General features: G+C 48.2%; 8 protein-coding genes across 8 annotated transcripts; 4 read left to right on the top strand and 4 right to left on the bottom strand.

Annotated features, from left to right (window-relative positions):
- Nucleotides 1-506: 506 nt before the first annotated feature.
- On the bottom strand, nucleotides 507-1,795 carry TRV_02384 (DASH complex subunit Duo1, putative; the record flags this gene model as incomplete). Its single annotated transcript, XM_003023443.1, has 4 exons — nucleotides 507-599; nucleotides 792-1,103; nucleotides 1,164-1,504; nucleotides 1,660-1,795. 4 exons carry the CDS (start codon nucleotides 1,793-1,795, stop codon nucleotides 507-509), a joined length of 882 nt encoding a protein of 293 aa, XP_003023489.1.
- A 146-nt stretch (nucleotides 1,796-1,941) lies between these two features.
- TRV_02385 (uncharacterized protein) lies at nucleotides 1,942-3,448 on the top strand (the record flags this gene model as incomplete). The annotated part of the gene is made up of 2 exons (XM_003023444.1): nucleotides 1,942-2,789; nucleotides 2,851-3,448. The coding sequence occupies 2 exons, from the start codon at nucleotides 1,942-1,944 to the stop codon at nucleotides 3,446-3,448; spliced, it is 1,446 nt and encodes a 481-aa protein (XP_003023490.1).
- Nucleotides 3,449-4,356: 908 nt separating this feature from the next.
- On the bottom strand, nucleotides 4,357-6,675 carry TRV_02386 (DNA replication protein, putative; the record flags this gene model as incomplete). Its single annotated transcript, XM_003023445.1, has 1 exon — nucleotides 4,357-6,675. One exon carries the CDS (start codon nucleotides 6,673-6,675, stop codon nucleotides 4,357-4,359), a length of 2,319 nt encoding a protein of 772 aa, XP_003023491.1.
- Nucleotides 6,676-7,472: 797 nt separating this feature from the next.
- Nucleotides 7,473-8,765, top strand: TRV_02387 (uncharacterized protein; the record flags this gene model as incomplete). The annotated part of the gene is made up of 1 exon (XM_003023446.1): nucleotides 7,473-8,765. The coding sequence occupies one exon, from the start codon at nucleotides 7,473-7,475 to the stop codon at nucleotides 8,763-8,765; it is 1,293 nt and encodes a 430-aa protein (XP_003023492.1).
- A 462-nt stretch (nucleotides 8,766-9,227) lies between these two features.
- Nucleotides 9,228-10,849, bottom strand: TRV_02388 (uncharacterized protein; the record flags this gene model as incomplete). Its single annotated transcript, XM_003023447.1, has 2 exons — nucleotides 9,228-10,155; nucleotides 10,209-10,849. 2 exons carry the CDS (start codon nucleotides 10,847-10,849, stop codon nucleotides 9,228-9,230), a joined length of 1,569 nt encoding a protein of 522 aa, XP_003023493.1.
- Nucleotides 10,850-12,526: 1,677 nt separating this feature from the next.
- Nucleotides 12,527-14,431, top strand: TRV_02389 (uncharacterized protein; the record flags this gene model as incomplete). Its single annotated transcript, XM_003023448.1, has 3 exons — nucleotides 12,527-12,554; nucleotides 12,625-14,310; nucleotides 14,382-14,431. The coding sequence occupies 3 exons, from the start codon at nucleotides 12,527-12,529 to the stop codon at nucleotides 14,429-14,431; spliced, it is 1,764 nt and encodes a 587-aa protein (XP_003023494.1).
- A 1,575-nt stretch (nucleotides 14,432-16,006) lies between these two features.
- TRV_02390 (uncharacterized protein) lies at nucleotides 16,007-17,512 on the top strand (the record flags this gene model as incomplete). The annotated part of the gene is made up of 1 exon (XM_003023449.1): nucleotides 16,007-17,512. The coding sequence occupies one exon, from the start codon at nucleotides 16,007-16,009 to the stop codon at nucleotides 17,510-17,512; it is 1,506 nt and encodes a 501-aa protein (XP_003023495.1).
- Nucleotides 17,513-19,351: 1,839 nt separating this feature from the next.
- TRV_02391 (uncharacterized protein) lies at nucleotides 19,352-19,836 on the bottom strand (the record flags this gene model as incomplete). The annotated part of the gene is made up of 2 exons (XM_003023450.1): nucleotides 19,352-19,639; nucleotides 19,705-19,836. Coding segments are annotated over 2 exons (420 nt in total), but the record flags the coding sequence as incomplete, so codon positions are not given.
- Nucleotides 19,837-20,244: the final 408 nt, after the last annotated feature.

The raw sequence follows: 20,244 nt of genomic DNA on the forward strand, positions 1-20,244 counted from the left end.
GAGGTATGCCAGCATGGCTTCGTAATCCATACGTAGTGGGAGACTGGTCTCGAACGCGCCCAAGCTCATACGGCCTCCCTCAACGTCTCTTCCATAGCCGTATCCAAACCCTTGCGCATTATTTTGTGTGTTTCTGTCAAGGTTTGACGAGTTCCGTGGGTGGTTTTGGCTCAGCGGTGAGGGTGTGTGACGGGGAGAAGCGGCATGTATGCGGTTGGCATTTGCGAGGGGCGGGGAGAGCGCGCGCTCGATGTCGGGGGACTGGTCCTGGTAGGGCGCGAAGTTCATGGCCATTAGGGTAGATCAAGATGTAGTCTAGGGCGTACTCATGGGTAGAAGTGTTGATATCTTTACGTGGATAACTTTGAACGTGGTTGCCTCTCCATGTGGTCAACTGATGATGTAGCTAGTTAACTAGCTAACTTAGGTTTTTGGTGTTATTATCCCGAAGACCTTAAGACGCTGCCGGGCAGGCTTGGCGTTATGTAAATACGTCAGGGACTATGCTAGCTGTTCAGGGCTGACAGTCCATACATTTGATGAAAATGGCTCTTCTCACTCATTTCTAACATTGTTTTGAGGGTATCACGCTTGTACGTCTATTTACATTGGCTTGGAGGGTGGTCGTCTTACGGCCCTCGTACCCTTCCCCGGCCCCTTGCAATCGCTGAGGTTCTCCCATACTCGACACCGGCTCTTCTGGCAGTAGGTATCCCCCTTGTAGTACTCGTAGGCACTCGTGTAGAAGGTTGTCCGGTCTGTGTTCGAGAAACGCTTTGAGTGCGACTCACTCCTGTTCGTGTTGTTGACGGCCTCACAATGCCGCGCCTCGCCCTAGTGGTTGACGATGTTTGTGCTGTTCGCCTCCGCTGTTCTTCCTCGGCCTTGCGTTCCTGTGCTAGTTTCCGCTCTTGCAGCTCAAGTTCTCTTCGTTCTGCCTCTTGTTGTCGTTCACGAGCCTCGGTCTCTATATCGGTCATGTCTTGAGTAGCACCCTGCCACGACGGATCTAAAACGAGTCTTCTGTTATGCTCCGTCTGGGAAAGAATGCGAGTCCAGGTGTCAAGTAGGGTAGAGGCAGAGGAAACCGTCCGGGCAACGCTCTACACAGACTCAGGTTAGCAGTTTGTTTGGTATTTCAGTATACATCAGCAGTCCCATACCTCCATGTTTCCCTTTGCGCGTTCCAGGCTTTCAACAACGCCTTCTATCACAGCATTGATATCTCGTACCGACTTGAGCTCTGCCCGCAGAGCTGTTTCTCTATCGTCCTCTTCCCGTGCCTCTGCGCTGGTGTATTGGTGGTAGCTCTCCTTTGCCCGTCCCGAACCTTGTTCTGTCTGCGCATCCCAGCCGGGCTCTTCCTTCTCCTGTAGCTGTAGCCCATCCATCTCTGCTGTGGGCGTCGCCATCTCTCTCGCAGCTCTTCCTCCTTGTCCCCTTTGCTTCTGCTGTTCCTCTGCTTCCTGTCCCTCTCTGTTGTCCCTCACCAGCTGTTTGCTATCTTTAAAATGTCAAAGGTGGGAGGGAGCAAAGACCACGCTAAGCCCCTTTGGGCCTTTGTTGTTGAGTGGGCCGTGCGCGTCCCTGTTTTTTTTTCCTTTTTTAGTTTTGTGTGGCTGGAAAGACTAAACGGCAATTTTCAACTTCATCTCTTACCAACCACCGGATTTTCTTCTTCTTCAGCACTTTGTATGCACAGAGAAGAAGACAAGCAACCAGGCAAACAGACAGCAAGAGACAGACGCTGCAGCCAGAGCAGTGTGAAAGGAGCCGTGGACAAGTGCCCGAGCATCGAGACCGCGCTTTACCGCCTGTTTTATTCCCCGGAACCACCCCCAGCCCCATGAGGACGTGATAGTCGAGGACAGCGATAAGACCCTACATACAACAAACACCCTATTTCGGCCTGGTAACCAGGTAACCAGCAACCACGCAACGATGACTACCACCCCGCCGCCGTCGTCCGCTATCCGGACTCCTCCCACTCCTCGCTACGGCTCTCGATACGACAACTACGAGCCGTATTCCCCTCGCCGCTCCAAACGCATTGCTGACCAGCAACATCTGTTCAGCGGCTCTGCTGCTGCCCTAGACGCGAGTACGACTGGTCTTGTCAAAGAACACGCCTTAAGACGCGATCAGGAGCTACATCAGCTTGGCATCAGTGGTAGAGCTACTTACTCTCCACCACACTCACAAGTTAGCTCTCCTAAGCGAAGTAGTGAAAGACTGGACATGAACTCTCCTTCTCTTTCACCACCACCAAAGAACAGAGTCAGATCTGAACCTGTTTCATCTTCACTTCCTCACTCCTCATCCTCTTCTTCATACAGAAGCACAATGGATGGCAATACCAACAGCAGCTTGGCTGCCAACGGAATGCTTCCTACGCCAGCGAAGACTCCTCGTAAGAAGCAAATCGAAGACCTTGGACCTACAGCCCGCACTCTATTCTCCAGCAGCTCCAAGCCTGCCCAAGACCCAGCAGCCATGATGCCGAAGCGTTCCAAGAAGTACTCAGGCTTTTCACTTGAGAGCTTTGAGGCTGACCCTCAGCAGGCTAGTCAGGAGCCTATAGCTATATTTACCGACTCTCGAGATCGAATTCCCCAAGTGAACAATAGCCCAGACAATCCCTTCCGCAGCAAGCCTGCCGAAGGTGAACCATCCTCCTCCAAGCTTTCTGCAGAGGCTGGCAAACGCAGAAAGCTCGATGAAAGTAGCCGCAAGCGGGACAAGAATGTGGACAAGGCTATACGTCGAGATGACGGATTACTCTATGTTTTGTAAGTCTATCCAGCGTTTTATTTACTCTAGGTTACATTTGATGCTAATTATTCTCCTTAGCCGAGGCAAGAAGGTGTTCCGCAAGTTCAAACCAGAGGTAGAGGAAGAAGATGATGATGATGACTTGGGTCTTTTGGCCTCTCGCAGCGAACTCAAGTCCGAGTCTATACCCCGCATCCGCCCTCTGACCCGTTCTTCCATCAAACCCCGTGTCCTGTTCCCTGAAGCTAGAGCCGCTCCTGTTCCCTGTGAGAAAGAAGAAGAGCCGAGCACCCCGTCAACCATAGTTGAAGCAGAGGAGGAGCAAGATGAAGAGCCGGATGAAGAGCCAGTTGAAGAGTCAGCTGAAACTGCCGACCAACCAGCCACTGCTCATGCAGAAAATGGATCCTCAGAGAACCCAATCACACCGGAAGGTCAGATCATCCAGACAGATACCCCCTCGTCACCACTTGCTTCTGGACGCTCTCTCCGCTCTCATGGCCTCAAGGCAGGTTCTGGGCCTGAACATTGTGATCCTGACACTCCAACGGCAAAACGCATCAGCCCCTTTGACAGATGGCGCAGAGGCAAGTCTCACTCCACGCCCACTAAGACGAAGAAGAGAGGAATCGATGGCAACTCCAACCAAACTTCAAAGAAGTCTCGCAGCCACTAAACTTCAAACTTCTTATTGTGGTCTTTCGATACACCTCTCCTGAGCCGTATTTCCTTTCCTTCTCATACTTTCTTTTCCTTCACTTCCCCTGTTTCCCCCCTTCTCTTCTCGGTACATTTATCCCTGTTTTCCAAATCCTTCGATGACTGCATGCTCATGACCTTCTCATTTTTCCCGGACCTCAAACCTCAAACCTGGCTTTCTTTTTTATTCCCCCCCCCCCCCCCCCCTCCCCCTCTCCTTCATTCACTTATTCTATGGCCTTTTGTAATCAGTGCCCCTTCTCCTTTTTCCCTTTCCTTTTAACTGCCAGTTGCCTTCATGACCTGATATCAGCTCCAGTCTTTTATCTCATATGTTCTTTTTGCCCTTGGGTTTTTTTTTTTTTACAAGATACCATCAAAATGCCTACCAGTGGATGGAGTGACAGGAGAAAGTGGCTTTCAAGTGGTCTTAGGATGTGGTTATTTTGTTCTTGTTCTTGCTTTTTTTTTTCTTTTTTTGATCCTTTGTAGTTCATCACTGCGTACAGGCTAAATTGTCGTCGTCTTAGTGTACCGGCGTATGGATGGGGGCCACTGCAAATGTGCGCGTTTAGATAGAATAGTGTGCGATTAGTACCAATACCAGTTATATTGAAAGTGTACATCAATAGCGTAGTTATAAGTCTCTCTCTCTCTGGATATTATAAGGGATGGATTACTATAAACCCTCTATGCATTTAATATCATTTTTTTAGAAGAAGGATTTGCTTGGTATTTAGTATCTAGAAAGAATAATTACCGATAACAGATACTAAATTCTACAACTAGAACAATAAGAACAAGTTATCATTCAGTCTTCCCCTAAAAGAAGGTAAACGCCTAGTAGGGTATAGGAAATGTCATGAAAATCCCTCCGTGTCTAAACTATACAATGTCCAAGTCATCATTATAATCCGTTGCATCCTGGGTAGCCTTTCCAAGGCTATATCTGCCGGCCTCTCTGATGCCATTGGCAGTAATAAATCTCGTCTTCTTCACCGTTGTCTGCACATTACCATCCTTGCCACGTCTAAGCTTAATGCCTTTAGCATTTTTTTGAAGGTTGTCCAGGCCAAGGAAAGGGTCGTTTCCAGAACTGTTGTCATTCGATCGGCTCTGATTGCTAGTAGTATGGGAGCTAGCCGTTGCAGAAGTGGAATTGGCTTTGCTCTCAGCTTCTACAGTGTCCTTGTGATGAGCCCGAAGGTATTCGGCCCCAACGCCCTTGAATTCGCCCAGTGACCTGGCGATGGTACGCTCTCTCTCCTGGTCTGCGAGGCGTTTCCGAAGGCGTTCGGCCTTTGAGTTCCCCCCTCGGTCAAAAGATCCAGCGTCTATGAAAGGATCGTCTGCGTCTAATAGACTGGATGCAGTGCCATCCCTTCCTGGAAATTGACTTTGCCTATTTCCGATAGCTGAAGTCGCAGCCGGCGCAACGTAGTATCTGGTGCCTGTTGCCCGATCGAAGTTCCCTCCACTATCAGTATTACTCCGAGTACCACTTCCTTGTGAAACATTTTGTTCTCGCCTTGCACCGCGGAACCCGCTAAACCGAGGCCCGAACCTAGTCGAAATTCCAGGTCCGCTGTTAACTTCCATTCTGCCCGAAGTGGTTTTGCGAAGCTGTGCTTCTACATGGAAGTCACAGTATTCCGTTTTGCGAGAGTCAACCCAGGACTCACAAACTTTGCCGTCTCTTTTAACCGCCTTACAGAAACCTATGTCCTGGGCAGTTCCAATCTCTAGGATTGTATCCTCCGATGAATGCAATGTCAAGCTGAAGGCATTCGTATCAATCCTATGACGCGGGGGTGGCATTATTGCAGGGTTTAAGACAGCAATTAAGGTCCCAGGAGCAAGCCTATAGTAACGGGGGAAAGCTGTCGAAAACAGAAAGAGGTCGATGGTCCATTTCAGATCCGTCAATGTTAGAACCATGTATTTGTTAGCGTTATGCCCATCTTCAGGCTCATCATCATTCTTGTTCCCCCCAGCTTTCTTGTCTTTATGCTCTTTGGGAGCTGACTTGGAGCCCACAATGCCAAAAACAACAAAATCTCCATCAGTCTCAGGAGATTCAAAATCCGGCCCTTTGACTGTTCGTAGGAGGTCTGGTATACGCATGGTGGTTTTAGAATCGAAGGTGCGTTTAAGGAATGAATGAGGTAAAATGCGCGTAGATAGATGTAAGGAGGAGAAGGGTTCGAACTTTGTTGGATCTGCTGGCTTGACTTCAGTTCCTATGGAAGATGATGATTCGCTCCTAGCGGTGCGGGTCACCCTGCTCTCTGAGTTGCTCCGGCCAATCCGTGACAACTGACTGCGGTCTCGTTTGGACGGCGATGTAGGGGGTATATTTTCAGTTGAAGATGACTGCGTTACACGTACAGGGGAGGTCAATCGTTCGCGTTTTGTCGATGGGACAGCTCCAAGATCAATTGTTGACTCCTTTGCTGCGGCATGGAACCGCTCCAGTTCATTCTTGTCAACACCAAACCCGGTGGTTCTCTTCTGCTGTAATGCCCATGATTTATCTCTTCGCTCTTTATCATTAGCCCTACTCTCTATCATCCGATCACTGAAGCTTTTGAATTTATCAAGCCGACTGGTGGTACTGGGAGGTAGTAGCTGTGTCTCACGGCTAGATCCTCTGGTAAAGAGATTTCCCGCTTGGCTCCCAGTGGTTTGCTTGTTATCATAGGGGTTTTGACCCATTGATTTGGGCCGTCTCAAAGAAACGTCAGGTGCCTTGCGCCCCTTGTCAATACCCCAGATCACCCTTTGTGGAGATATAGGAGCCACCGGCGGAGGTGGTCTTTTTACTGGAGAAAGAGGAACCTGCACATTCTCTTGATATGACGTATCGGCAGCCTTCCTCTTCCGTTCTCCCAATACTCGACTTCCATGATAGCCTTGGCTCTCGGGCCCCGGACTTATACTCCCCGAAGGGCCCTCAAATGATTCTGTCTCTGAATCTGCTTGCTTGAGCCGTGCCTTGCTCTGTTGCAGCCTCTTCAGCTTCAACCGAGCCTCTATAGCAGCAAGTTTGAGTTGCAATGTCTCTTCGTCGTCTTCGTCGTCTTCATCTTCTAAATTTTCGTCTAATATTCGTCTCGCCTTAGCAGATGATATACCATAATCCGTGGCGGCGCGTCGTTTATTCTGGATTTCTTCAAACTTCTTGCGACCGTTTGGAGAGGACATCAGCGCGGCGTGAGGGGACTTCGGAGGCCAAGGAATGTCGCCCACTATCACAGCCTTAGTAAATCTGTCTTGTACTTCCTGGATGGAACCAGATAAACTCACTAGTGAACCAGGAAACTCTGAATGATAGTTCTTAATAGTCACAAGCTGAATCTCTCGCATCTAGCATGTTGTGTGGAGGGTGGCTGTAATTGAGTAGTATGGGAGGCGACTTCCGCGAAACAACTTCCACTGCTTATTTAACAGCAGGAAATGGCCCATGGCAAGGACAAATAGGCGACTGACAGTCTCATAGTCGACTGGACGATCTGAATAGCCAGCCACTTCAGATAAAAAACCAGGATGAAATATTGATTCTGTGGCCGGGGAAACTTTCCAGGATGACGATCACGTGTGCGGCATGTCCCCAGACGATTTAGTAACCGGCGTCAGCAAAGGCGGCGGTCCAGGTCTCATACCCCAATCGCTATGGTCCGCGAAACTGCTGCATAGACGCAAGAGACGGGTGCCTTCAGACTGAAAACCCGGCTAGTCAATTGTCCTTATATAACTGACTAGAAATTAAGAAAAAAGATGAATCGTGTATATTTGTTTTTCTACTCGCGTCAATTTCGCGATCGCCAAGTGCCGCTTTTTTTAGGTTAATTAAGCTCGTGTGGGTCTGTCTGGCGTGTGTTTTTTGGCGCCGAAAGGGGCAACGAGAACTTCCTCCGGGTTGTCTGTCTGCGGTCAAATTCGCGACGGACGATGAAGCAGCAGAGCATGTTGAACGGACCAGTCCTACATACAACGGAAAGATGAAGACTAGGGCTGGCTCTGGCAAGGCACCAGCTCCTGCTGATGATGGAGCGATGGTTAAACCAGCTGCTGAGCCGCCGAAGTTTTACAAGACATTGATCCTACCATCTGCTGCCTCCGAAGACGCGCGATTTATCCAGCTTCAAAACCCCCGAACGAGCAGGCTGACCAGGTATTACTTCTGCCCAAAGCTGGGCGTGTTCGAATTCACGTCGGTTTCGCCTCCAACCACCACACCGCGGAGCTTTCTGTTCGTCAATTCAACAGACGGAGACACTCGGCAGAAGGACGCAGTATCGGAGGGACAACCAGTGGGAGACAATGGATTTACTTCGAAGACCGGCCAGCTTCATGTTGCCACACCCGTCGACATCATGTTTTTTATCCTACCGATAATTGTGCCTTCGAGTCCCAGCTCGGAGCGCACCCTTTTCCAGCCGCTAGACGATATAATAGATGCCAACGAGGATATTTCTCCTCATCTCCGCAAGGTTTTATATACCACGGAATTCAGAAAAACTGTTGAAAGAAGAATGGCATCAGTGTGCGAAACAATTGACGCCGATGGCATGATGTTCAGGTTCAGTGAAAAGAAGCTTGTGGAGGAGCTGCTCGCCAAAGCTGAAAGGATGGTTAAGAACGGACTTCCTCCTAGTCTTGAAGCTAGATTTGTACATCAGGTACTGGAGCCTCCCATGGTCAGCGTGAGCAAAATGTCAAGTACCCAACCAGGCGACGAAGGGAATGACAACAAAAAAGATATCCAACCAACTCAAAGTACAAGTGATTCCCAAGCCTCCTCTGAGATGGCAACTACACAAAACTCGTTATCAACCAACCTAACCGAACCCGCAGACTCTCAAGAGGAGATACCTGTGCCAAAACCAAATTACAGCCCAGAAATAGCTCATCTTATGCGTCTCCGAGCTGCTCTGTCTTTTATACAATCCTCCTACCTCCAACCTAATCTATCAATCAGAGTTTCTGACGCCCTAAGCTCTTCATCATCACCAAAAGACTTTGTCGCTCTAGATGAGTATCTACAGAATCTTGCAAATCTTCGTGCAGAAGCGCAGGCATCGAGATCAATGTATGACATGTCGAGACGGAAGCGAGGGTATGAGGACGACGAAACCGCCGAAGAGAAAGCAGAAAAGAAGAGAAAAGCACAAGAAGAGGAAAAGAAGAAAAAGGCGAGTATGTCTCGAGGCGTACGGGATTTGAAGAAAGTTAATACTTCTGGCATGCAAAAATTATCTTCTTTTTTTGCCAAAGCACCCGCGAAGAAATGACTTGGCACATCCAGCCATTGTTAACTGTGGTATCTATTTCTACCTTGTTAACAAGAAGGAAAGTGACTAGAGGCAAGCAGTTTGTTCCCTCAAGCCGTATACCAAACGACGAAGCTACGCGGAGAAATGAGTACAGCAGCAATTAACAAATAGGTGCATCTGTATTCCCCAAGTGGTATATATGGGAAGATATGCTGCATTTCAAAAGCCGAAGGACATAGGCTCTTCGAAAACTTACTGAGCTATCTGCTTCCTGAGGGTGAAACTAGCAATGCTTCGAAGATACAGACTTTGAAGGCTACGGCCATGATTTGGAGACGTTGCAGGAACTCCTACCAAAGTCAAGAGACGTAGACAAACATACGAACAGCAATTATTACTAAATATATATTACAAGAGATTCAATACAATGCCGATCTCACTGAACATCGGTTATTGCAGCACCAGTAACCCTATACAACGTTAGCATAATTCAACAAGACGAAGTATGAAGAGGCAGACATACAAAAATGATCCATTAGATGGCTTGCTAATGACCATTGCCTGGCTGAGTTTTTCCTTGTCCATGTCTGGCCATCTTTTCAAATAGTATTCCTCCTTCAACGCCCTTGTGACATTCTCGACCTTCTCCAGGGGAACCATATTTACTGTACAGCCACCCCATCCTGCACCTGTCAGACGGCTGCCCAGTGAGCCAGCCCGTCGTGCAATTTCACACAATTCGTCAACTTCGGGACAAGTGCAGTCATAGACATCTCGACAAGACGCCTGGGATTCGTTAAGAAGCTGTCCAAGATACTCTAAATTATGCTGATCGAGCTTATGGGAGCGAGCAAGGCACGATCTGAAATCGAGTACACGACGGGCTTCCTTAAAGCAGTGTAGCGCACGTTGGCGGAGATAGAACCTTTCTGCTTCCACAGGGAATGAGGAGAGGAATTGTTCCTCGACCTGTGGGACTGTGAGTTGCAGGAGTTCAGCGATGTCGGCACGGGTGTACCCTTGCTCCTGCTTGAAAGTCTCCTCCACAATGAGAATGAGAGAGTCAAGTTGGTATTCAAACGGGTCATCCTGGCGACCATCCTGGCGCATCAGCTCGTGGTGTAAATTTCGAAGGCTGTAGCCTAATGAGCTGCTATCCTTTTGAAGGGTGATATTGTGTTTCTGAGCGAGAATAACAGCCGCAAGAGTGCATTCTGCCACACGAAGGTTATAGTGGCGGGGAGCAGTTTCGGCCTTGTTGGAGGTTACAAAGCTCTGAGCCACCATAAAAGTGATATCAGTAGAGGCCTTGGGGATGGCCACATGTTGCACTTTGAACTTTGGGAAGAAAGTGACATAGAGAAGATATCCCCTCCGCGAGAAGATTGAAGCAGCCTGATCCATCCTGCTATACCGTTAGCCATTCCTACAAATTGACTTGGGGAATAGAGATGCACACACCCTCCTGAATACACGCCTACTGCACGTTCAGATACAATCGAAATGTCCAAGAGCTCCTGTTTGGAGATATTATGCCCATTCGCCTTGACGACAGCCAAAGCGCTTGCACAAACAAATGCAGCACTGCTCGATATACCACCCCCGGGTGGTACGTTACCGTCGACCAAAGCCTCAATATTTACCGGGACAAATGCTGGGTTTTTCTCCCGCAGATACTTAACGGCCACCCGAAGGCCAGCCTTGAAGTAATTGACCCAATCTGGCCTGGATGCATCGATGTCCACCTCTCGATCCGATGAGACAACAAATTCACTAGCCGCAAACCTGGGGTCGGTGTTGTCCACTTTAATGGTTGCCTCTGGGCCTGATGTTGGCATAGTCTTCACAGCGACAAGCGCATCTACACTTAAGGCGGTAGGAAGTACATCGTAAAGCGAATAGTCGATATGTTCTCCTATGATGTTGACTCTTCCAGGACTCCGGGCAACAAATCCAGGCGCGTCACCGTAGCGGCCCTTGAACTGTTTAATCAGGTTATTCCACCTGGCTTGTTGCTCTGGGTCTAGAGACTGCTTCGTGTCTGGCTCTGCTACATACACATCCCTGAGGGATTGTGTTTCTGGCACGAGTTCTGCGTCCATGGTGGGGTTGTGTGTTCTTTTTTTTTTTTTGGTGATTTTGATAATGACGTCGAGTTAAGTTGTATGGTTAGCCGATCCCAGACTTCGGATAGCTTAAACTCTGTTCTTTTGTTATCAAAGTCTGTTTTTTGTTGACATCAAGAAGTGATAAATTATAGTAGCGTTGACAGATGGATAAAATCGTGCATATTGTTCGATCCTATGCCGTCATGGGTAGCTACTCTTTCCCCACGTCTAATTGATGTTTGCTAAGCAAGGCCTGACAAGGGTGTCCCGCCAAAAAGCAAAGAGACTCGGCCGATTCCAAGCGCTACCTCTGGAGCTGGGTTGGACGGGCATATAAATAATGAACGCTCATCCCCCACACGGCAGACAAGGTCAAGATGAAGCCCAAAACACAGGAAGACAGCCGTATATGTGCTGCCGTCTCATGAAAGGGAGGCACCATGTTACCCTGTCCCCAGGGCCATACCTCAAGGACGGTTCAACCGTGCCTCAAGAATGAACCAACACCATGCTCAACCCGAGCGAGCCATGGCCTTCCGGCCAAAACGCATACTCAGAGCGAACACCCTCACCTGCTAACCTCCAGATTCTCAGCTTTCTGTCCTAGGCTGCAGCCTGCCATCGGGGACACCAAGGCCGTCGGTCTTCTCTTCCACCATCAAGATGGAACGTCCATGATGGTGGGAAGTCGACGCCCCCGATCCCTGGAACCTCTTCGGATCGACGGAAGCTCGCTCTTTCTTGCTCCGAAGGCCCTGCTTTTGGATGAGCTTACCTCATCACTTACTCAGCAAACAACATCATGTGACCATCACATGTCAATATCACGTGATAAGTTACGTGATTTACACGTGACTTTGAGAACTGACCAATCAGACAGCGTGCAGCCTCCGATGACCGGCCTGCTACTGGCCGAGGTCGCCCCGCCGTCTTCTTTAGCTCCGAAAAAGGAAAAGCAGGAAAAAAAAGGTGAAGTGACTGTGCGAACGCAGGCAAAAGAAAGGCCGAACTAGAAGATGATCGCGAAAAGAGTCATAGCCTGCCCACGCCCCGTACATTGCTCCTCCGCCCCGTCTTAAAAGGCTGCACTTCCTCCGCCTCTCCCCGTCCGACCTCGACCTCGACTCGTTTTGCTTCTTCACTCACTGCACCCGTACTCTACCACCGGCATTGTACCCTCCCAGCTATCATCAAAAACTCCCATGATGATGCTGTCCGCCAGCAGGGCGTCAAGGAGTGCGCTCCGCACTGCCAATTGTCTCTCACATACATCACAGGCCAGCAGGAGGCAGTTCTCGGCCACTGGGGTAGCCTCTGCTCTCTCACCGCACCGACGACCGTCGCAGAAGGCCGGCTCTCTAGATACATCGAAGCGCGGACAGAGCACGGCTACTGCTTCCTCACCGTATGACACGCTGCACCCCGGATCCTCAAGAATGTTGTGAAAGCTGACGGGATCAAAATAGACAAGCAAGACCAGTTCCCAGCCCAGCCTTCAACCAGGATGCTGACAGACATGACATTTCTCCTCTTCACAGGAGACATGCTCCGGCCCTGGATGACTCGTATGTCTAATAAAATAAACAATCCAAGTGTTTACTGAGTCATCTAACCAAGGGAAAACCTCATAGCTTTGTTGGGCTGAGTGGTGGTCAGATATTTCATGAAATGATGCTGCGTCTCGGAGTCAAGCATATATGTGAGTCAGAAATCGCCAAGGGGAAAGGCAGCGAGAAAACCTCAGTTGCTGACTTTGTATGTCATCGTAGTTGGATACCCTGGTGGTGCTATCTTGCCCGTTTTTGATGCCATCTACAACTCAACACATTTCGACTTCGTCCTTCCCCGACATGAACAAGGTGCCGGCCACATGGCTGAGGGATACGCCAGGGCCACAGGCAAACCTGGTGTTGTCCTTGTCACCTCTGGCCCCGGAGCCACCAATGTCATCACCCCGATGCAAGACGCCCTTTCAGATGGCACTCCCATGGTTGTCTTCTGCGGACAGGTCCCCACCACCTCCATTGGTACAGATGCTTTCCAGGAGGCTGACGTTATTGGCATCTCGAGAGCTTGCACAAAATGGAATGTCATGGTAAAAAACGTCGCAGAGCTTCCTAGGCGCATCAAGGAAGCGTTCGAAATTGCTACTAGCGGACGACCAGGACCGGTCTTGGTTGATCTACCCAAGGATGTCACTGGTGGTATCCTTCGAAAAGCCATTCCAATGGCTTCCAGCATACCAGCACACCCCAGTGCAGCTTCCATTGCAGCTCGTGAACTTAGTCGGCAACAGCTAGAGGCTTCCATACAACGTGTAGCTAAGCTGGTAAATGTGTCTAAGAAACCAGTCCTTTATGTCGGCCAGGGTCTCAGTGCTCGCCCTGAGGGACCAGCTCTGCTGAAGGAGCTAGCTGATAAGGCTAATATCCCTGTCACCACAACCCTGCAAGGACTGGGCGGATTTGATGAGCTAGATCCAAAATCCCTGCACATGCTCGGAATGCACGGCTCTGCCTATGCTAACATGGCCATGCAAGAGGCTGATCTTATCATTGCCTTGGGTGCCCGCTTCGATGACCGTGTTACCGGAAACATTGCCAAGTTCGCCCCACAGGCCAAGGCAGCTGCTCTCGAAGGTCGTGGTGGTATCGTACATTTCGAAGTGATGCCCAAGAACATCAACAAAGTTGTTGAAGCCACTGAAGCCGTCGAAGGCGACTGTGCCGATAACCTTGCCATTCTCCTCCCTCACATTAACCCAGTCGCTGAACGACCAGAGTGGTTCGCACAGATCAATGACTGGAAAGCTCGCTTCCCGCTCTCAGCCTATGATCGACAGACAGCTAATGGTCTCATCAAACCACAGGCCGTCATCGAGAAACTCAGTGAGATGACTGCCCACCGAAAGGACAAGACCGTCATCACCACTGGTGTCGGTCAGCACCAAATGTGGGCTGCCCAGCACTTCCGCTGGCGCCATCCACGCTCAATGATCACCTCTGGTGGATTGGGAACCATGGGTTATGGCCTGCCATCTGCCATTGGCGCCAAGGTTGCCCGACCAGATGCCCTTGTTATTGACATTGATGGAGACGCCTCTTTTAACATGACTCTCACTGAACTCTCGACTGCTGCCCAGTTCAACATTGGCGTCAAAGTCATTGTTCTCAACAACGAAGAGCAGGGCATGGTCACACAATGGCAGAGCTTGTTCTATGAGGACAGGTTTGCGCATACACACCAGAAGAATCCGGATTTCGTCAAGGTTTCCGAGGCTATGGGTGTCCAGGCCAGGCGATGTCTTACTCCTGACCAGGTAGAGTCGAGTCTGCAATGGCTGATAAATAGCGAAGGCCCTGCATTGTTGGAAATAGCGACTGACAAGAAGGTGCCTGTCCTACCAATGGTGCCTGCTGGAAAGGCCCTACATGAGTTCTTGGTATATGATGAAGGTATGTTCCATTTATCAATCTTCTAAATAATACCTACGCATGATGGAAAACTAACGTCTTTCTCAATATAGCCAAAGAAAAGGAACGAAGAGCCTTGATGAAGAAGCGATCTGGATATTAAACCCTTCCGTCCCTCTCTGTTCTTGCTGCCAGCTTTATACTTCCTTCTTCCTTGATAGCGTCCTGGGCGTCAAAGCCATCGGCCCTTCGCTTAATTTGCTTCTTCATATAGTTCTTTAACTCCCTGCCATCCTTGAAGCTACTTACTGTTTATATTGCATCTTTCATATGTTCCCTGCGTTTGATTTTGATATCCACGGTGTTTGTCTCCTCCAACGTGATATTCCAGTTTGAACTCTTTTTCCCTTTTCGGGTCGGCCTGGCGAACTAAAAATTTTCTTACTAAAATGCACGTTTTGATTTAATCTTGTTGAGTTGTGGGAAATGCGACTTTCATACTCATGACTCACATATGGTAGATAATTGAATGGATTATTTCTTCCATTGCCCAGATGTTTGAAGCGGCACTTCTGTCATTGTATCCCAGGTGCCGAATATCTCCACCATTCGTACTTTGCTATATTTTTCGTCGTTGAGATGTCCATGTGTCCATATGCACAACTTTTGGTATGACTGTTTTAATATGGGGACTATTTATTAGGTGGTGTACACAAGCTGTACCTAGTCATAATTGCGAGAACCTTAGGGAATAAGGTGCATTGAATTGTATTAATATACTTTGACTAGTTATGGTGAACCTCAAAAGGTGTTACTCTGCTTTCTCTTCAGGCTCTGAGGAGGGCTTTGGAAATAAACGATGCAAGGGAGCGAATTTAAGTTGAGGCTAAATTTAGCTTTAGGATAGAACAAATGTTAACGAGTTAGCCGTACGCTAGCTGTTTCTATTCTAGATTTAACTTTATTAACAGTCTATCGCCCAAGCATACAACCGGCCTACTCTATCCGATCTTTGAGCCACAGCGCTCACACCTGAAAATGCCTTTTCCCAACATGCCCCTTGTTTACTTCGTATAACTATATAGCATAAGATAAATTATTAAAAGTACCAGCTCCACTTCTCTCTACTTGAGATATTATATATAGATACTGTATCTAGAGGCGTTTCCATAGCTTCTGTTACGGGATCATATCAATAGAATAACTTATTAAGTACGCGAGATAAGAGATATGCTTCTCTACGCGGGTGACAAGCTTTTATTATTTGCCCTTGACTCAATGTTGGCCACCGAGAAAGCATGAGTTAAGGTTAACTTATCGACTCATAAATCACCAACCTACAAGGCCAAATATAATTAAGCGCTAACCATCAAACATGAGTATATGATTGCTGCTCCTCGATATTCACATATGGACCATACTTCAAATACAAAGCATGCATTAGGCCTTAGAATACTCTTCAGAAGTTCTCCCGCTACCTGTGAATTTCATTGGGCGGAATTATGTCACGTGATAATATTTCTAAACTTAGGTGGGCCGCGGCAAGAGCCTTCGCTTCACAGGGAATCGACGATGCTTCATGTTCTCTCGTTCACCATGCATCGCTCTTTTGTTTCTCAAAGGTGACCACTGTGCTCCAAGACATTTACGGATCCAAAATAGTCGATTACTTTACATATTGAAGATATACTGACAGTTGCCAACGTCGAAGTGGGTTTCTGGCCGGTCTATTGTACCTATGTCGTCGCCTTCACGTCCCCGCTCACAAGGGTTGAATCGCGACACCCCTACCTTGGAACACGGTTCACAGGAGGAGGGGGAGAATGTCGCCCAGGGTGCCAGCCACGATGAACATCCCGTTGAGAACGAAACCGAAGCTCCCGTGGTGCCAGTTTGCCACGGCGCACGAATAGTCGATTCAGATGACAGTGACGATGTTGCGCCTATAATGCCACACCCCGAATCAATGACGCATGAACTTTCTCCCAGAGAGTTGGAGGCAATCTGCCTAAATGACGAACTGTCTACGTCGAATATATTTCCAGGTGAAAGTGATCTTCGGAAATGTTGGATTTGCTATACCGACGAATCGGAAGATTCGCCCCTCAATAAAGAATGGCGGTCTCCGTGTCCATGTGCATTAAGCGCGCATGAGGCATGTTTACTAGATTGGCTCGCGGATATGGAAAATACGGAAGGCCCCAACAGGAACCAGGACGGGGCCATGCTGCTTTGCCCTCAGTGCAAATCGGAGATTCATATGTCACGACCGAATAGCCTCATTCTGGATCTCGCGCACAAGTGTGAGGGCATGCTTAACCGTCTGGTACTTCCCGGAGTAGCATTTACTTTGGTAGGGACTGTTTGGGCTGGATGCTGTGCCCATGGTGTATACTCGATGTACCTTATTTTCGGCAGAGAGACTACAATACGGTTGCTTGAAGAAGCTGCGCAGGGACCTTTGGGTATTCGCCTAAATCTTGGTCTTCCGTTGATACCAATATCATTGATGTTCTCGAGAACTCAATATGCTGACAGCCTGCTACCTGTGATTCCTGTTTTGTTTTTCGCTGCACACCATCCATACCACCAGGAAATGGACCTTCAGCTATGGCCACCAAGTGCATCCATGACATTTGCAGCGTTGCCATATATTAAAAGCGCTTACAACTTACTTTACAGAAAATTACTTGGCGACTTGGAAAATGAATGGATCTCGACCGTACGTACTCGACTAAACGCAGATGAGGACGTACGCGGGCCAAGACGCCGTCGTGATTTCCAAGATGAACCAGACAACGCCGAGGTAGTCATGGAGATCGAGCTACAAATGGGCGTTGGCGCTGGTAATGATGGACAGCGACCTGCCGGAGGGGCACATGATAATGAAAATGGCATTCAAGCTCATCAAATCATGGCACACCGTCAAGGTAATATGCTCCGCGAAACCACTAATCTGGCGGACATCGTACTTGGCGCCTTGGTTTTCCCAGCTATCTCCGCTGGTATGGGAGGGCTATTGAAGTGGGCGCTCCCGAAAACATGGACAACCCCTTCTCTGTACGAGAGAGGTAGGCCATGGTTACTCCAGACGAGATGGGGAAGAAGCGTTATCGGTGGCTGCGCTTTCATCCTTTTCAAGGACGCCTTCTTACTTTACTGCCGATACAAGCGTGCTTGCTTACATACCCAAAGAGTAATATTGAATTATGACAAGAAGACAAAACGGCCAGTTCTCCCATGATATGGCACAGGTGCCCATATGTATCACCAACGGGAATCCTGCATTTTACCGGCGTTACCAAGTGTTTTTGTTAAATTAGACTGATGCCACGCTCGGATGAGCTTGTTGAAACATTATTATTTGCACATAAGTACCCATACGTATTTAACAAACAAACAATAAAGCATTCTGATGTCCATAACCAGAATATAATTAGAGTTTATCGCGTTTAATTCTGCCATCCACGTGACTACGGCGCTTATTTTACATCTGCTTAGGTCAGCAGATTACAAAACTTTTTTTTGGGCCATCTTCAAGTCGAGTAGAGAAAATCGCGACTCAGGTGCAGACAAGGCATCATACTGCCTCCATTGCGCAACAAAACGGCTGACATATCCAACTCGTGCGAAATTACATACTTAATACTCTCCTGCTGCAACCATGAGACAGCATTTTTCCCCCATTGTTAACTCGCTCACGAGTGTGTTCAGACTTTCAACTCGACCTTCAACATTTCAGCAACCCGGCCTACTAAGCCAAACATGCAAGGACACACTGGCTCCAGGCTCAATTATATCATCCGTCAATGCTCTCAGGCCATTCTCTTCTAGCTCAACATTACAAGCTAGGAAAGCTCCTGTAAAAATCGACAGACGAGTTAGTACGTATATGTCATCATCATCTGCCAGACCGTTCTAACATTTATTCAAATATTAATCACGTTTTCTCTCATAGCTTTAATACGTTATTTCCTCAATCATCCACTCACACCGCGGCCCCTCCATTTCTCACGCAACCGATACTTGCGTCACTGGACAATTCATCGAGCCTGGCAGTTATACACTGCTAAACAACGGAGAGCACAGCAATTGGAGCTCGAACGTCAATGGGCTAGCATGAAAGATGCCTGCGAGGAACTCCGCACCGGTGTTGGTGATGGTGGAAGATTGTTCCGCACTTCGATGAACAAGAAGGGCGTGTTTTCAGACGGTGTCCCAATTGAATATGGACGGCTACAGACAGACAGCCCGAGCAAGGATGGGTGGGATTATTCTTGGAAGCCTTGATAATTGATGGGATTCCAGGGTTGGCCATATATTCTTTTCATTTTTGTCGTAGCCTTTGGGCTTAATTGATCCCATGAGCCTACCAAGATAGGTGATTTAGGGATCGAATGGATGTATATTAGATATCGACGATAAGGCAAATAGGTTTGTATCACCAATTGGTTCGATGAGTAGAATTTAGCAGCCTTTTTTTTTTTTTTTTTATCTTCATTTTTCTCCCCTATGTCATGAACATCTTTTTATCCTACGGTTGCTCCGCATATGGGCTTGGGACGACACAGCTCAGTTTCCCAGGAAGCTGCGCTGCAATTTTCAAAACTAGAACGAGACAAGCTGTATTTAAAAGTGACCATTAAGTGATAAAGTACTTGAACGAGAAAGGGAGCTAAGCTAAGCTCAAAAGGACACAAGTGAGAGAAAAAGGAAAGCCAGACCTAAGTATATAAAATCAAAAAGAAACACCCCAGAGTTAACACCACATGATGCAAGCAGGATAAATTAATTCCATGATAACACAAGTCATAGAACCGGGAGAAAGGCTCCTGTGCCTCCGTCCTTATTCCAGCCACCCATTTTTGAAAGAAAGTCATGTTGATAATCGTTTTGGTAGTCGAGGAGGGTAAATGAACAGTTGTCGGATACGGGTTCTATTGAGCCCTATTGAATGTCATGGTTATGATAGCTAGCAGTCAGGTGGACTGTAGCTGTTTCGAGGTCGTATGCCGAAAAAAGAAGAAGAAGAAAAAGAAGGGACTGTGATGTGTGGGCAATACGGCTGCTGTAAGCGGGTATTTTATAAGATTACACAGCATGGGCCTCTGGTCTTTCCGAACGTCAAAAGTGCGGCGCGTGTGGCAGCTTCGAACACGTCATCTACACCCTCACCAGTGAGAGAAGAACATTCAAGGTATTTTCTAGCTCCAATCTCAGCGGCGGCCTCACTGCCGTCTCTTGGAGAAACGAAGCGTTGTGACTTTTTTCTCATTTCCTCAATAGCAAGAGGATCTTCACGGAGATCCTTCTTCAGTCCGACAAGTATGATAGGGACGTCTGGGCAACGCTCATTTGCCTCCTCAATCCACTAGTTCTCTCTTTGTTAGAAAGGAATATAATCTCATGGCGGTAGTGATGCAAGGGAGGGCGAACCTTGTGCTTGACGTTCTCCAGAGAATCAGGGGTATCGACTGAGAATGCGATTAGGAGGACATGTGCCTTTGAGTATGCTAATGGGCGCAGTCGTTCGTAGTCTTCCTGTCCTGCGGTATCCCACAGAGCAAGCTGTACTGACCGACCGTCCACCCGGCAGTCTGTAACGTAGTTCTCGAACACCGTAGGCACCTTTTGTTGACAGGAATGTAAGAACGCTGCTAGGAGGTACTGTTTTGGTCCAAGCTTTACTTACGTAGTGCTATATGCAGAAGAGATAAAAAATTAGTTTATCTGTAATTAAACAGGAGTCAGATCAACGTGAGATTGCACTTACTGTAGGGAAGTAACCCAGTGTGAATACGCTGAGAAGACTCGTCTTCCCACACGCACCATCCCCTATTATTACCAGCTTCCTATTATTACCCCGTCAGCATATCGGCTCGAAGATAAAAAAAACCCTTTCCCCAAGATCGCGATGGCCCTTCCAAGGATGAAAAACGGGTTCCTGACTGCGATGCAGTCATCCATCGGGATCTT

Source organism: Trichophyton verrucosum (assembly GCF_000151505.1).
Source record: "Trichophyton verrucosum HKI 0517 chromosome Unknown contig00207_1.f1.exp, whole genome shotgun sequence".
Taxonomy (NCBI): Eukaryota; Fungi; Ascomycota; class Eurotiomycetes; order Onygenales; family Arthrodermataceae; genus Trichophyton; species Trichophyton verrucosum.